At 31.6% G+C, this 15,214-nt stretch overlaps 1 protein-coding gene across 1 annotated transcript; it reads right to left on the bottom strand.

The window, feature by feature from the left end:
* Nucleotides 1-5,377: 5,377 nt before the first annotated feature.
* Nucleotides 5,378-6,675, bottom strand: LOC101503012 (inositol transporter 1-like). Its single transcript, XM_004509500.3, has 2 exons — nt 6,474-6,675; nt 5,378-6,393 (listed from the first exon to the last, which is right to left on the bottom strand). The coding sequence occupies exons 1-2, from the start codon at nt 6,625-6,627 to the stop codon at nt 5,378-5,380; spliced, it is 1,170 nt and encodes a 389-aa protein (XP_004509557.2). The 5' UTR covers nt 6,628-6,675.
* Between the last annotated feature and the right edge of the window lie 8,539 nt (nt 6,676-15,214).

A 15,214-nucleotide genomic window follows, 5' to 3' on the forward strand; every position in this document is an offset into this window, starting at 1 on the left:
GCTTCACTTGCAAGATGCACTAAGAGATGCTCCATGGAATCAAAAAACCCAGGAGGGAATACTTTCTCCAACTTACATAGAATCATCGGAATGTCATTTTCCATTTTGATGGGATCTTTATCAATGAGTGTTGAAGAACACAAATTCTTGAAATATTGACTCACTTCAATAAGTAGGTTCAATACATGTGTGGGTAAAGCGCTAAAGGCAATAGGAAGTAAACACTCTAAAAATATATGACATTCATGACTTTTCATCCCATGCATCGTCCCACTTTCCACATCAGCACATCTTGCCAAATTAGAACAATAATCGTCAGGCGTCTTCAACTCTTTGATCCAACGATAAACAGATTTGGCTTCATCAGTAGATAAAGTGTAACTCGCACGAGGTTTTAGGATCTTTCCGTTTTGTTCCACCAACAACAATTTAAGCGGGGGTCGTAGACTTTCTGCATAGCCCTTCATAAATGCAGTTTTGTTCCTTCTAAATGCGTGATTAGCAGGTAAAAACCTACGATGCAAGTCAAACCACGATGCCTTCCCGCCAAATTTTAAAGTAAATGCTTTTGTATCTTCCATACAAATAGGACAAACTAATTTACCATGGGTGCCCCATCCTGACAACATCCCATAAGCAGGGAAATCATTAATGGTCCACATCAATGCAACTCTCATCATAAAATTTTCTCTCTGAGCAATATCATATGTCAAGACACCACTCCACAACCTCTTCAAATCGTCAATCAAAGGTTGCAAAAAAATATCAATATCAGTTGTAGGATTAGAAGGACCTGGTATCACAGCAGCTAAGAACATATAAGGTTTAGACATACACATATCAGGAGGAAGATTGTAAGAAGTAACAATAATCAACCAACAAGAATAAGGAGTAGACGATGCTTGTATGTAAGGCGTAAATCCATCTGAGGATAATCCAAGTCTTACATTGCGTGGATCTGACGCAAAATCAGGATGCATTTGATCAAAGTGTTTCCATGTCTGACCATTAGATAGAAGTCGCAAGTCACCTGAATTTCTTCTATTCTCATAATGCCTCGTCATCTTTCTTGTAGTTTGTACTTATGCAAACATTCTCTGCAATCTTGATACAATAGATAGGTAAAATATTGCTTTCCTTGGAATTGATTTTCCCCTACTTACCCTAGAGTTATTCCTTTGGTGAAACCTTGGTTGTTGACAAAACTTACATTCAACTAAGTTAGCATCATTCATACCAAATTCATTGTCATAATACAACATGCAACCTTTAACACAACAATCAATCCTCTTGACACCTAATCCTAACTTTGACACTAACCGTTTCGCATCATAATAACTTTGCGGCAAACCATCTCTAACAGGTGTTGCGTCTAGCATCATTTTAGTCATCAAATCCAAAGCTAAATCAGGAACATGAAATTGAGACTTTAGACCTAAAATTATCTATCACAGCATGTTGTTCAAAGTTTATCTACATCGTTAACAAAGAATCTGCTCTGGAAATCATTCATATCTAACAAGTACATCGCAAGGAACAAGTACAAATAATCCAGACTCAAAAAGGATATTTGATCGCAAAGATCAAAGAGTTCAAACATGGACAAAAGTCATGACGGCTTAAGAACTCCAAAATTCAAATGTCAAAGAAAACTTGATCAAACTGGGTATATGACAAGACAAGAACAAAGGAAATACAGAACATTCAAAACGGGAACTCCAGAATGATTATTGAAGCTCAAGAACGTTCAAACTGATAAAACCAAGAACGTTAATCATTCTCCGTTTTCTGCACATCAACAGCAGCCTTGCATCCTCTCTGTTTCAGTCTGCAATTCACTTCAAAACTTCTCCAACCTCCTCTAGCTACACTCAAGACTCAAGACAGATAATGTACCATCCAAGATCAATGAAGAAATGTCAAAGAAAGGACAAAAATGCTTTCAATGCTAAAACATCAAAAGTCAAAAAGCTGTTTTCAAAGAAGTATTATTTTCATTCTAAAAATAATGTTTTAGTAAAAAAAGCATGGCCTCTCCAACAGCTATTTCGTACATCAACACTCTAAAAATATATGACAATCATGACTTTTCATCCCATGCATCCTCCCATTTTCCACATCAGCACATCTTGCCAAATTAGAACAATAACCGTCAGGCGTCTTCAGCTCTTTGATCCAACGATAAACAGATTTGGCTTCATCAGTAGATAAAGTGTAATTCGCACGAGGTTTTAGGGTCTTGCCGTTTTGTTCCACCAACAACAAATCTGGTCGTCTGCAATATATACCTATGTCTTTTCTGGCTTTGTCATTATCTTTTGTTTTTCCTTTCACATTCATCACAGTATTAAATATGTTGTCAAAGAAATTTTTCTCAATATGCATTACATCGAGATTATGTCTCAAAAGATTATCTTTCCAATACGGTAGATCCCAAAAAATACATCTTTTTGTCCAATTGTGCCATTGTCCATAACCTTGTGGTTTACAGGCCACACCATTAACAACATGTACCTTTGGCATATCTTTTACTTTATTCCAAACTTGTTCTGATGTCAACTTAAGCGGGGGTCCTAGACTTTCTGCATAGCCCTTCATAAATGCAGCTTTGTTCCTTCTAAATGCATGATCAGCAGGTAAAAACCTACGATGCGAGTCAAACCACGATGCTTTCCCGCCAAATTTTAAAGTAAATGCTTTTGTATCTTCCATACAAATAGGACAAGCTAATTTACCATGGGTGCCCCATCCTGACAACATCCCATAAGCGGGGAAATCATTAATGGTCCACATCAATGCAGCTCTCATCATAAAATTTTCTCTCCGAGCAATATCATATGTCAAGACACCATTCCACAACCTCTTCAAATCGTCAATCAAAGGTTGTAAAAAAATATCAATACCAGTTGTAGGATTAGAAGGACCTGGTATCACAGCAGCTAAGAACATATAAGGTTTAGACATACACATATTAGGAGGAAGATTGTAAGGAGTAACAATAACCGGCCAACAAGAATAAGGAGTAGACGATGCTTGTATGTACGGCGTAAATCCATCTGAGGATAATCCAAGTCTTACATTGCGTGGATCTGACGCAAAATCAGGATGCATTTGATCAAAGTGTTTCCATGCCTGACCATCAGACGGATGTCGCAACTCGCTTGAATTTCTTCTATTCTCATAATGCCACGTCATCTTTTCTGCAGTTTGCATTGGTGCAAACATTCTCTGCAATCTTGATACAATAGGTAGGTAAAACATTGCTTTCCTTGGAATTGATTTTCCCCTACTTACCCTAGAGTTATTCCTTTGGTGATACCTTGGTTGTTGACAAAACTTACATTCAACTAAGTTAGCATCATTCATACCAAATTCATTGTCATAATACAACATGCAACCTTTAACAGACCAATCAATCCTCTTGACACCTAATCCTAACTTTGACACTAACCGTTTAGCATCGTAATAACTTTGCGGCAAACCATCTCTAACAGGTGTTGCGTCTAGCATCATTTTAGTCAGCAAATCCAAAGCTAAATCAGGAACATGAAATTGAGACTTTAGACCTAATAGTCTAATACACATTGATAACTTTGAGTTTGGAGCTCCTTCAAACAACGGTTTATTTGTCTCTTTCAAAAGACCATAAAATCTTTGAGCTTCTTCATTCGGAAGTCCATCGCTATCGTCATATTGATCTTCATTGAATGACAAATTAACCCCAACAACATCCGAAATCATATCATTCATCACCCCAAAGTGTTGATAGATATAATAATATATACCTAACATGTTAGTACTACTTGAAGGACCTATGTTATTCTCCACACATGTACTAGTATTAGGCGCCGCCGGAGACTCTTCCCCATGATTAGTCCAAATCTAGTAGTTAGGCATAAATCCATTTGCATATAAATGCACTCTTATTTCATCTTCACTTTTAAACCATCTACATCGACATAAACAACATGGACATCTTATTCCCCCTTGATCTTCGACAATTTTCGGCACTCTCGCAAAATTGATTGGGAAGAGTTAACCGTTAGATGAAGTCGCTCATACGAAAGATTTCATCCTTAGGAGGTGAGGGCTATCAACGAGATGTAAACTCCCTAATTGATGTGCTATAATGCATTTGGAGATTGAGAAGAGACGTTATGAGTTAGATGGAGCCGCCCTTAAGATAAAGATCATCCTTAGGAGGAGAGGGCTAATAATGAGATGTAGTTGCCTATTGGTTCCAAAAAAATTATGTTTTTACTTGTTTAATTTTTTATGATATTTTTGACGTTGCTCATTTTGATTTCACTTCTGTATGAACTTCATTGTAGATATTTCTTCTTAAGCGGCTAAATTATAAATTTAATAATTTTATTATGTGTATATTTTATTTGAGAATTATCTATATTTTAGATAGCATTGTTTAACATAATTCCCACAAGATTGTAAAATAATTATTCGTGCATTTTTGTGTTTCCCTTCTACTTGGTGGTGGTTGTTGTCTCCTCACTAAGTCTTTTTGACATACCCCTTCATGTTGTGACTGAGTTAACAGTTTGAAACATAATTTTATGAAGTTGGAAACGTTGAAGATACAGAGGATACTGAGTTAACAATTTGAAACATAATTTTATTTAGAACTATTTAATTGTCTAATTGTTAAGTTGTTGATTGGTTTGTCAGGTTAGGAGTATAGCTTGTGCGACGATCACAACGTACAATTTTTGGGTCGTGACAATAGAAATCCGATATCATCTCTAATTGGAGCACATGAGAGTTTTTATATTTTATAGATAAGATGGGAAATGGGAGTTAATATCTAGTATAGTATATTGATAGATTGTTGGTATCTTGAGGTAAATTGTTAATTAAAAAGTCGTTACCTCAAGATTTTGGTGAAATTTTCAAGTAATAATCGGTGAAGTCGTGATGCATTTCCTAAAACATGAATAAGTTCATTTTAAATGAAGTTTTGGAGTAGTCAGTGTCAATCTGCGAACATACATATTCAGAGTGTACATAAATTTATTTATTTTTGTACTAAATACAAATTTCCAAGACTTAATAGAAAAATATCAAAGCCTTGGAGCATGAATCACTCTCCACCTCTCACTCATAAACAAACAAATAAATAAACTAAAGAAACTTATGTAAAGATATCAAAGAAGAATGAATGAATAAATAAAATAAAAATAAATAAAATAAAATAAATAAGTTAAATAAAGAGAGTTTTAGAACTATCAAGTTGTACCACTTGTATCCTAACAACTCAAAGATTAAAAAGATGTCACATCTAATTAATCTTTAACATAATATTTATTTGTATTTTTATGATGAAATTGATATTTAATTATGAAGAAAATTAAACCCCTTTTTTTTAAGCAATATACAAGGCCAATCCGAAAACAGCAAGCCAACCAAACAAGTGATTTGTGTTACCCTGTCCAATAATATAACATGCTGCAGACAGAAGTGTCAATGCTCCAACGACACCTGATAAACTAGCAAGAGCAAGCTTTTTCCTCCCCAAATGATCGACAAGGTAAATACCAAGAACCGTTCCTGCAGCATTCATACCAGAGACAAAAAGTGAAAGAAAGAGAGCCGCTTGATTGGATTTGAATCCAGCCATCTGAATGATTGTAGGACTGTAATACATCACAATGCTGATACCAGCAAACTGTTGAAATGCTTGAAGTCCAGCACCACAAATGAATGCCAGTCTGATTTCTTTAAACTTGAAAACATCAGTGTATTGAACTTTCACTTGTCTCTTGCTTTCTTTCTCCAAGTTATCTTCCAAAATTTGGATCTCGTCTTCCAATCTAGGCGATGAGTATATCTTAGAAAGTACAAGAGTGGCTTCTTCTTTCCTATTCTTCATGTAAAGCCATCTAGGGGATTCAGGGAGAAAAGACATGAGAAGAAGTTGAACAACAGCAGGGGTACCAGCAAGAGCAAGCATCCATCGCCATGTCCCAGGAACTCTTGTCAAACCATAATTGACAACAAAAGAAAGAAACTGTCCACCAGTAACCATAAGTGTATTAGCACTAACTAATCCACCTCTAATTTCAGTTGGAGATGCTTCAGCTATATAAACAGGTGCAGTAACAGATGCCATACCCACACCCAAACCAACAAGTAACCGACCCGCTATTATTACATATGGATTTGGGGCTGCTGCCATTATAAGTGATCCAACTATGAAGTTTATGTCTGCAATAATAGTTGCTGTTTTACGCCCCCAAGCATCGTTAATCACACCCCCCATGGCAGCACCGAATATTGCCCCCAACAACGCCATCCCAACAATTAACTCTTGAATAAAGCTACTAATCCTCACCATCTCAAAATCCTCTTTTATATACAAAAGTGCACCAGATATCACACCTGCATTAATTATATATGAATTGAATCTCAGTGTACTAGTAGTCCAAATTTTAAACTTACTTTGAGACCCAGTTACATACCTGTATCGTAGCCAAATAGAAGACCACCAATTCCGGCGGCAAATGTGGTTCCAAGAATGTAAGGGTTTTGGAACATGGAAATTTTGCGATCAGGATGCATCTCGAGGTAACCGGAGCTTCCTGCTTGCATGGTAATTGGCATTCCCACCACCATTGTGGCTGTTTGAATTGAAGATGAAATAATAAGGAAAGATTATAACGAATGAAGGAGTTGTTGTTGGATTTGAAAGGGAGAAGGTGTTATATATATATACATATATATATATATAGAAGAGCTAAATATAGGGATCTAGATAGTTCTAGTTCTGATATTTTCTTAACCATAATAGCGATACGAGGCTTCAAATCTCACAAAAGGAAACAAAAAGGCGGCATTGTTAATAGTTAGTTGTTAGTTGTTAGTTGTTATATCTCTCCCGCCAAGTATCGCAACATTGCTTTCCTTCCTATTTTTGACTTAACTTCCTCAATATCTCCTCCTTTCTAGGCTCATGTGCTTCAAAAACTTTGTTTTTATATAATTTAACAATTTCAGATATTTATTTTCGTAACTAACTAATTAACTACTTATCATTTCAAATATAACATCTTTATAAACTTTTATCGTCTTAGCTACTAATGATATGTATATATATCTTTCAAACTTTATAATATCTTTTTTCATTCGTATACGAAATTATAATATATTTTTAAAGATGGATCATATGAAAAGATGCTGAAAGCAATTTATTTATTATAGTGATAAAGATAAAAATTAATATTAAGATTAAAATCGAGAAAATGTTAATATAAAAATTAAGATTCAGATTATAATGCGAGTTTATTTATTTATTTATTTATTTTTATTTTTATTTTTATTTTTTATTTTTATAACTTTTTTATGGTGAATGTTTATTCAGTTGGTAAGGAGTTGGTCTGATTCCCGTAAGCACTAAGTTCAACTTTTTTATAGTGTATAATATTACATAAAACTTCATGTCGAATACATTTAGACATTAAGAAGAATAATTTTTAACTAGCAAATAATAGAATGGCCACGCATTCACTATGAGATTTTGGTAAGAACTTTTATGAGCCTTACTATAGTGGCAATGGTATACATATAAAGGAGCCTAGAAAGTTGTGACTCTTCTCTTTATCTTAGATCTAACTACGTTATGCACTAACATCTTCAATATACCCATGGTGAATTTTGATGTGTTCATAATAATTCATGATGGATACATTAAAGCACTAAGAAGAATCTTGCACAGCTTTTTGTGGTTCCAATGGTATGTAAATCATGAAACAAAGTAATTTTTGGTTGTTCACTTTGACATAGATGACACAAAATGCTTTAGAGGAACACTTTAACTAAATTGTTGAAGTATGCTCCATAATTCATCATCATCTCTAGAGAACAAACCTTATGCTTTGATGGAATTCTATGAGACCCACTGTTAGTCAAATCCATACTACCTATTATATATAAAGAAATTTGGTCAATAACAAAATCCTTGGTAAAAATCAAGTTCAACAATGAAAACCTATCAAAATCCAATAATCCACACCATATTAAAAAAAAAAAAGTGAGTAAGACAAAAAAAAATAGCATATTACAATTGAAAGTATTTTATCTCTTTTTTTTTCCACTGAAGAAAGTGATTATTTATAAAAAAAATTGAATTAATTACCGTAAAAATAATTAAATAAAAGATTGAATCAAAACAAACAACTCATAGAAACGAGATTGAAAAAACTTATACCTATGCTTTTAGTATCGAGATTTGAAAAAATAAATAAAGTTACATTTTTAATCATACGAAAAAGTAATATTTATTTCAAATTTCTCTAAAGGAATAGTGTAGTGGTTTGGTCAGAACCATCCCTATAAAAAATATTTATATCAAATATTGTGTTCAATAATTTATAACTAAACAAAAATTTATACTAAATTATCAAAAGGATTGAATTTGCATTACATAATACACTAGTTATAAATCTAACCAAAAATAAAGATAGTGATTATAAATCAAATAAAGTAGTAGTGCTTATAATTCACCCCTTTATGCGAAAATTACTACTTAAAGTATGAATTATATACATAGTAAAATTATATATATAGTATGGAAAGATATATACAACATCATTTGCAGATCACTAAATCATGTCATTAAGAAAAAATAGAAAAATTTCAAATAAATAATAGCTTGAAATTAAAGTATCCAAATAAAAGCAATAATTCAAATTATTTACATTGATAAAAATAGAGGAGATTTATGTATATCAAATTACCTGTTTTTTAATCAAAGAAATCACAGTCGTCAAGAATTGTGTCAAATATTGTCATACGAAACTTGAAATGACAGTTGATAAACTGAACATTGCTTCGCTCGTGGATCTGGTGGAAACAACCAACTCAAAATTAAATAGGAAAAAATATTATACCTACTACAATATATATGCAATAAATGACAACACAAGAGGAATTACCTTATATTTCCATGTAAATAGTAATTGTTTTAGTATAATGAGTATCAAAGTATAGATGTGGCTACGAGACAAATAATCAATTCAATTATAAGAATTGATATGTGAGCACATATTTTATATAATTAAAAATATAAATAGATATAGTTCTGCGAAAATAAGATAACAATGGAAGAAAAAGAGGGAACAAAGATTGTTGTTTTGGAAAAGCGCCGCAGACGAATTGTCAAAGTGAACACAAATACATATTTATAAAGAATTTACTAGGGTAGGGTTTTTTGTTATGCTAAATTTTCACTTTAATAATTGTAATAAAATATTATATAATATTTTAGATAATAAGTTATATTTAATTGATCTTTGACCGAAAATTTAACTTATTCATGACTGATTAATTGGGTTGTCTATCTACTATTTTTATAATACTTTTTTTTTTTATGATTATATCTACTACAAAAATACTTATTCATTTTTTTTTTAATATAATAATACTACTAAGTCAAAGTTATTAGACAAAAATAATTTTGTATGTGTCATCAAAAAAGGTGTAAGGTAAAGAGTTATAATAATTATAGATTTTTTTAATACAAATTGTATAAATATAAAATTATTTTACGCTACAATGCCATCGCAACGACCACTATAATTCACTACGCTAAAAATAGTATTTTACAACGCTTTTAAATTAAAAGCGTTGTTGTATAGTATTTTAAAATTACCGGAGGATACAACAACGCTTTTCTGACAAACGATTTTGCAGAAACGCTGTTGTAGGGTCATAATGTTTACAACGCTTTTGCTGAAAGCGCCGTTGTAGGGTCATATAGCGGTTTCACATAATGTTTACAGCGCTTTTAGAGCACTTTGGATATAAGCGCTGTAAAATATAGTGCTCTCACATAATGTTTACAGCGCTGTAAAATATAGCGCTTCCACATTATGTTTACAGCGCTTTTAGAGGGCTATGTATATAAGTGCTGTAAAATATAGCTCTTTCACATAATTATAGGATCTTTTAGAGTGCTTTGTTTATAAGCGCTATAAAATGGTGCGTATTTGATAAAAATCATTCCCTTTAAAAAAAATAAAAATATATTTAATATGTTTTCTCCATAACCCTACAAACCTTCCTCTACTGTGTGAACCCTCCTCTACTATGCGTCCTATTCTCGTTGAACCCTCCTCTATTGTGCGCCAATTTCTACTGAGTGATTGTTGTCTCAGGTGTTGTATTTATTAATTTGTTGTTGTCACTAAAACTGATAAATTGTTACTTGATAAATCATATAAAATATCACCTGATAGTAGATGACATAATTTTGATAAAACATATAAATTATTACCTGATAAATCAGATAAATTGTTATTTGATAAATCATATAAAATATGTTCGTTTTTTAAATCTGTTTGCACAATTATATAATAAAATATTATATAATATTTTAGATGATAAGTTATATTTAATTGAACTTATTCATGGCTGATTAATTGGGTTGTCTATCTACTATTTTTATAATACTTTTTTTATGATTATATCTACTACAAAAATACTTATTCAATTTTTTAAAAATATAATAATACTACTAAGTCAAAGTTATTAGATAAAAATAATTTTGTATGTATCATCATACATAAAAGGTGTAAGGTAAATAATTATAATAATTATAGATTTTTTTATAAAAAATTGTATAAATATAAAATTATTTCACGTTGCAATGCCATCGCAACGACCACTATAATTCACTACGCCAAAAATAGCATTTTACAGCCTTTTTTAATTAAAAGTGTTGTTGTATAGTATTTTAAAATTAACGGATGATACAACAACGCTTTTCTGATAAACGCTTTTGCAGAAACACATTTGTAGGGTCGTATAGAGTCATAATGTTTACAACGTTTTTGATAAAAGGGCCGTTGTAGGGTCATATAGCAGTTTCACATAATGTTTACAATGCTTTTAGAGTACTTTGGATATAAGCGCCGTAAAATATAGTGCTCTCACATAATATTTACAGCACTTTTTAGAGCGCTGTAAAATATAGCGCTCTCACATTATGTTTACAGCGCTTTGTTTATAAGCGCTGTAAAATATAACACTTTCACATAATTACAGGATCTATTCGAGCGCTTTGTTTATAAGCGTTATAAAATGTTATATAATATTTTAGATAATAATTTATATTTAATTGAACTTATTCATGGCTGATTAATTGGGTTGTCTATCTACTATTTTTGTAATACTTTTTTTTTATAATTATATCTACTACAAAAATACTTATTCAATTTTTTTTTTTAAATATAATAAAACTACTAAGTCAAAGTTATTAGATAAAAATTATTTTGTATGCGTCATCATACGCAGAAAAGGTATAAGGTAAAGAATTGTAATAAATATATTGATTTTTTATACAATTTGTGTAAATATAAAATTATTTAACGCTACAATGACTGCAATACCATTGCCACAACCACTATAACCCCAGTCATAACGATCGCAACTATAACCACATTTGTAACCATAACCGCAATTTAAAATTTTGAATTGAAGTCATTGTCTTTTGTTGTGGAAGGCTTAGTTTCAACCGATTACTTAGGGCAAACTTTTTAGAGATAGTAATTGACAATACAAGAGGAATTACCTTATATTTCCATGTAAATAGTAATTGTTTTAGTGTAATGAGTATCAAAGTATAGATGTGGCTACGAGACATATAATCAATTCAATTATAAGAATTGATATGTGAGCACATGTTTTATATAATTAAAAATATAAATAGATATAATTATGTGAAAACAAGATAACAATGGAAGAAAAAAAGGGAATAAAGATTGTTGTTTTGGAGAAGCGTCGCAGACGAATTATCAAAGTGAACACAAATATATATTTATACATAATTTACTAGGGTAGGGTTTTTTGTTATGCTAAATTTTCACTTTAATAAGATGTAATCCCTAAAGAGGTTCCTCATAGCCTACCCCCTATAAGAGGTATAAAACATCATATTGATCTTATTCCAGGTGTTTCATTCCCCAACAGGCCAGCATATAGGGCGAATCCCCAAGAGAAAGGAAAGCTGAAATCATGATGCATCAAGTTTTAATACATATTATTCTTCTAAACTTAATTTGAGAATTATGAGACAAGACTTGAATGATTTTCTTGATAAATGTGTTTTTATGCTTTCTAAAGTAAATTTGGTTCATGAAATTTTTTTTGAACAATGTGTTGGGATTCTTAAGAAACATTTGTTTGCTAACTTGAATACTTACTCTTGTGTAAAAAATAAAGATAGTATTTTGAAATTTTCTATAAAGGATAAAAGTTTCCAAGTGAATTCGTTGATAGTTGTACTACTACACCATTCCTTACTCTTTTTATTTTTGGCAAATCCATTAAACTTCCATACGATACATCTAATTTGTTTGACAGACTTGTCTTCTTTCAAAAAGAATCTTCATTTAATTATGATGAAATGAATGTCCACGAGGCTCAAATTGCTTTGAAGCATTTGAAAATACTAAGTAACTTCTTGTCTGTCACCACTTCCAATCTGAGGAAGGTAAATTGGTACCTAATGTTAATTTCAAGAGGTATAATTTAATCTATATATTGAAGACACCTTACATTGAAAATGAATATGTTGGATTTTTTAATGCAAAAAGTGGAGTTATGATTCACTTACTTGGCACATTTGGTTGTTTTTCACAATTTCCATTTGATCACGGTGGTAGCGTTAACATTGTTCTTCATGTTTTTTATGTCCTCAATATTCCATTCTTCTTAACATTGAGGACATCCATTCTTCTTAATATTGAGAACATAAAAAACATAACCAATGATGCATAGAGAATATTCAAGGTCTTAGAACTCCAATTACAATAGCATGTCAAAGAAGGCAAATTAGGCTCTAAATAACTTAATAGCCATTTTATTTGAAGTAAGCTCAACTCATGAAGAATTGGAGCTCAAAATAGTAAATTAGTTAATTCAAATTGAAGTTAAGGAATGTAGGTTGCATCTATCTGATCAAATTTTAATATTAGTCTTAATTAAACTAGTAGACTGAATTAGTAAGAATACTTGGGTCTAATTGTAAAATCTTGAGTTGAGCCAAATTTAGAGAACTTGTAAGGTGGTGCCACTATAAAAAGCAAACCCCTAGCTGATGCAAATGGGGAGTTTGATCGTATTTTTATTTGGTGAGACTTTACTCTCTAGAGTTCTTGAAAGATGCTGATTTACTATTTCCAATTTGTTTTACATCAAACCCTAATACGCAAATCTTACCAATTTTTGTGATCACTAATATGTGTTCATATCTCGAGTTTTACATAGTCTTTCACCTCATTTTGAAAACATCTAATTCTAAGTTTTATAGTTTCGGCTATCACGTTCTCTAGCAAAACGTGGTTTTTGGCTTTAATATGTAAGTTTTCAACCTAGAACGATCCTTAAATTGATTCATGACAAAAAGGATCATATCAAGTATCTGACTCAAACTAATATTTTGCTTAATTAAACCAATGAAATAAATTGAAAACATAAACACCTAGCTAATTTATTCAAAAACTTCAAAACAACAATTTATTCATAGCTCTTAATTCAACGTTAAACTAACCGAAATAATTTAAATATTGACTCGAAAGACTCAAAAAATTGCATTTAGTGAGAAACTATCATACATTTTGATCCCGCATTCCTTGGTCCCCCTTCCTAAAATTTAAAACTTGTTTTCAAAAGCTCGATCTTCTTATTACGCACACTTTTGTTTTTGAGAGAGAAAAACACTCCACTCGCGTTCCTTCTCTCATAATGCCTTAGGGTAATGGAAAATCATTGGCATTTTTTATTTCATTCAATTATTGCATTATTAAATATGAAATGCTTCTTATTTTTGTTTCCACTTATTATTGTAAAAAACCACCAAAATGTTTCAATTTTCATTTGGCATGATATCCAATATTGTGTAATGTTGGGAGGACATTGATTTTGACAACTGTATTGAATTATTGCTACTAATAGTAAAACAGTAGTATTTAGTGTCAAACATAAGGATAACATTATACTATTATACTATTGAAATAAGTTTTGAGTACTTAATTGAAGAAAAAAAATTCCATTTAGTATTTTCCAAACTAACAAAAGTAAGTTTTGAAATTGATAATGAAAAAAATGTCAGAGATTGACCTTCAATGTGAATCCAACAATAGTTCAAAATTTGATTTTCATCACTGAATTTCTTTATCGAATTATTATCGATTCTCTTTACTATTATTCCCCTAATTCTTTAGAGACATAATTCCTTATTGGATTTAAGATCACAATTAAACTTCAATGTACAAGAATTCTCTTATTGATCTATTACATCTACAAATATCTCAATTGGTTTCAAGACTTACTTTTGTCCCTAAATTACAATATAATGAATTTTTCAATGCAAGCATTTCTAAAGTCCACTCCCGCTTCAAAATACGAAGCGTAAACACATATGAGTTTCATCTTGTTTAACTTATCAACAACAATGGAAAATTTAGCTACTCATCCTTAACAAATAGAAATAGAATAGATGGAAATATTACACATAAAAGACCATGAACGAAGATATGGAACCCTAATCTCTTAGGTTGGAACCTTCAATTTTATGCTTTGTTGTTGCCTCAATATGTCTTTTCAACTTCCAAAATGTTAGAACCCTAACTTTGTCTTCATATTTCGGTTAAATACTACAGAAGTTATAACATCTTTGTATGGGGAAGGACGCATGTCACAAGGCAAAAATTTGCGAATCTGGAACTTGATTTTGAAATATTGGAATTTTCTCCTGACGAAATATACATGTCGCAAAGAAAAATCTTGCAGTGGCCAACAGTCTTCAGAATTGGTGTTAGCTCGCCTAGAGAGGTGTAATGGTCGCCCGGTGAAACATCTAGTGGGGAAAACCTTCTTTTACAAATAATTAGATTTCTTTGGCGAGAGGTAGTCTTCGTCAGGCAAAATCTTGCATATTCCAATCCTTCAAAAATTGTTTCCAAATCATGTAAGCTCGCAAAAGCGAGCTATAGTCTCTAGCTTAATGAAATATTTTTAAATGTTACGTCGTGTGATCTATTGAATATTGTGTATCAACGAGTGTAACACCAAAATTTATCAAACATTGTTCCACTCAGAAGCTTCATTGGTTGATGATTCAAATAAACCAAGCAACACTATGAGAAATTGTCTAGATAGGGAGGAAAACAATTCATTTGCTTGAATATGAAATTCCTCTTAT

The sequence above is a fragment of the Cicer arietinum genome, chromosome 7 (genome assembly GCF_000331145.2).
Source record: "Cicer arietinum cultivar CDC Frontier isolate Library 1 chromosome 7, Cicar.CDCFrontier_v2.0, whole genome shotgun sequence".
NCBI lineage: Eukaryota > Viridiplantae > Streptophyta > Magnoliopsida > Fabales > Fabaceae > Cicer > Cicer arietinum.

Excerpts from the sequence above, each read along its gene's own strand:
- LOC101503012 (XM_004509500.3), bottom strand. The coding sequence starts at position 6,627 with ATGGTGGTGGGAATGCCAATTACCATGCAAGCAGGAAGCTCCGGTTAC. Across the intron at positions 6,394-6,473 it reads TCTATTTGGCTACGATACAG|GTGTGATATCTGGTGCACTT; the intron begins GTATGTAACTGG and ends TAATTAATGCAG.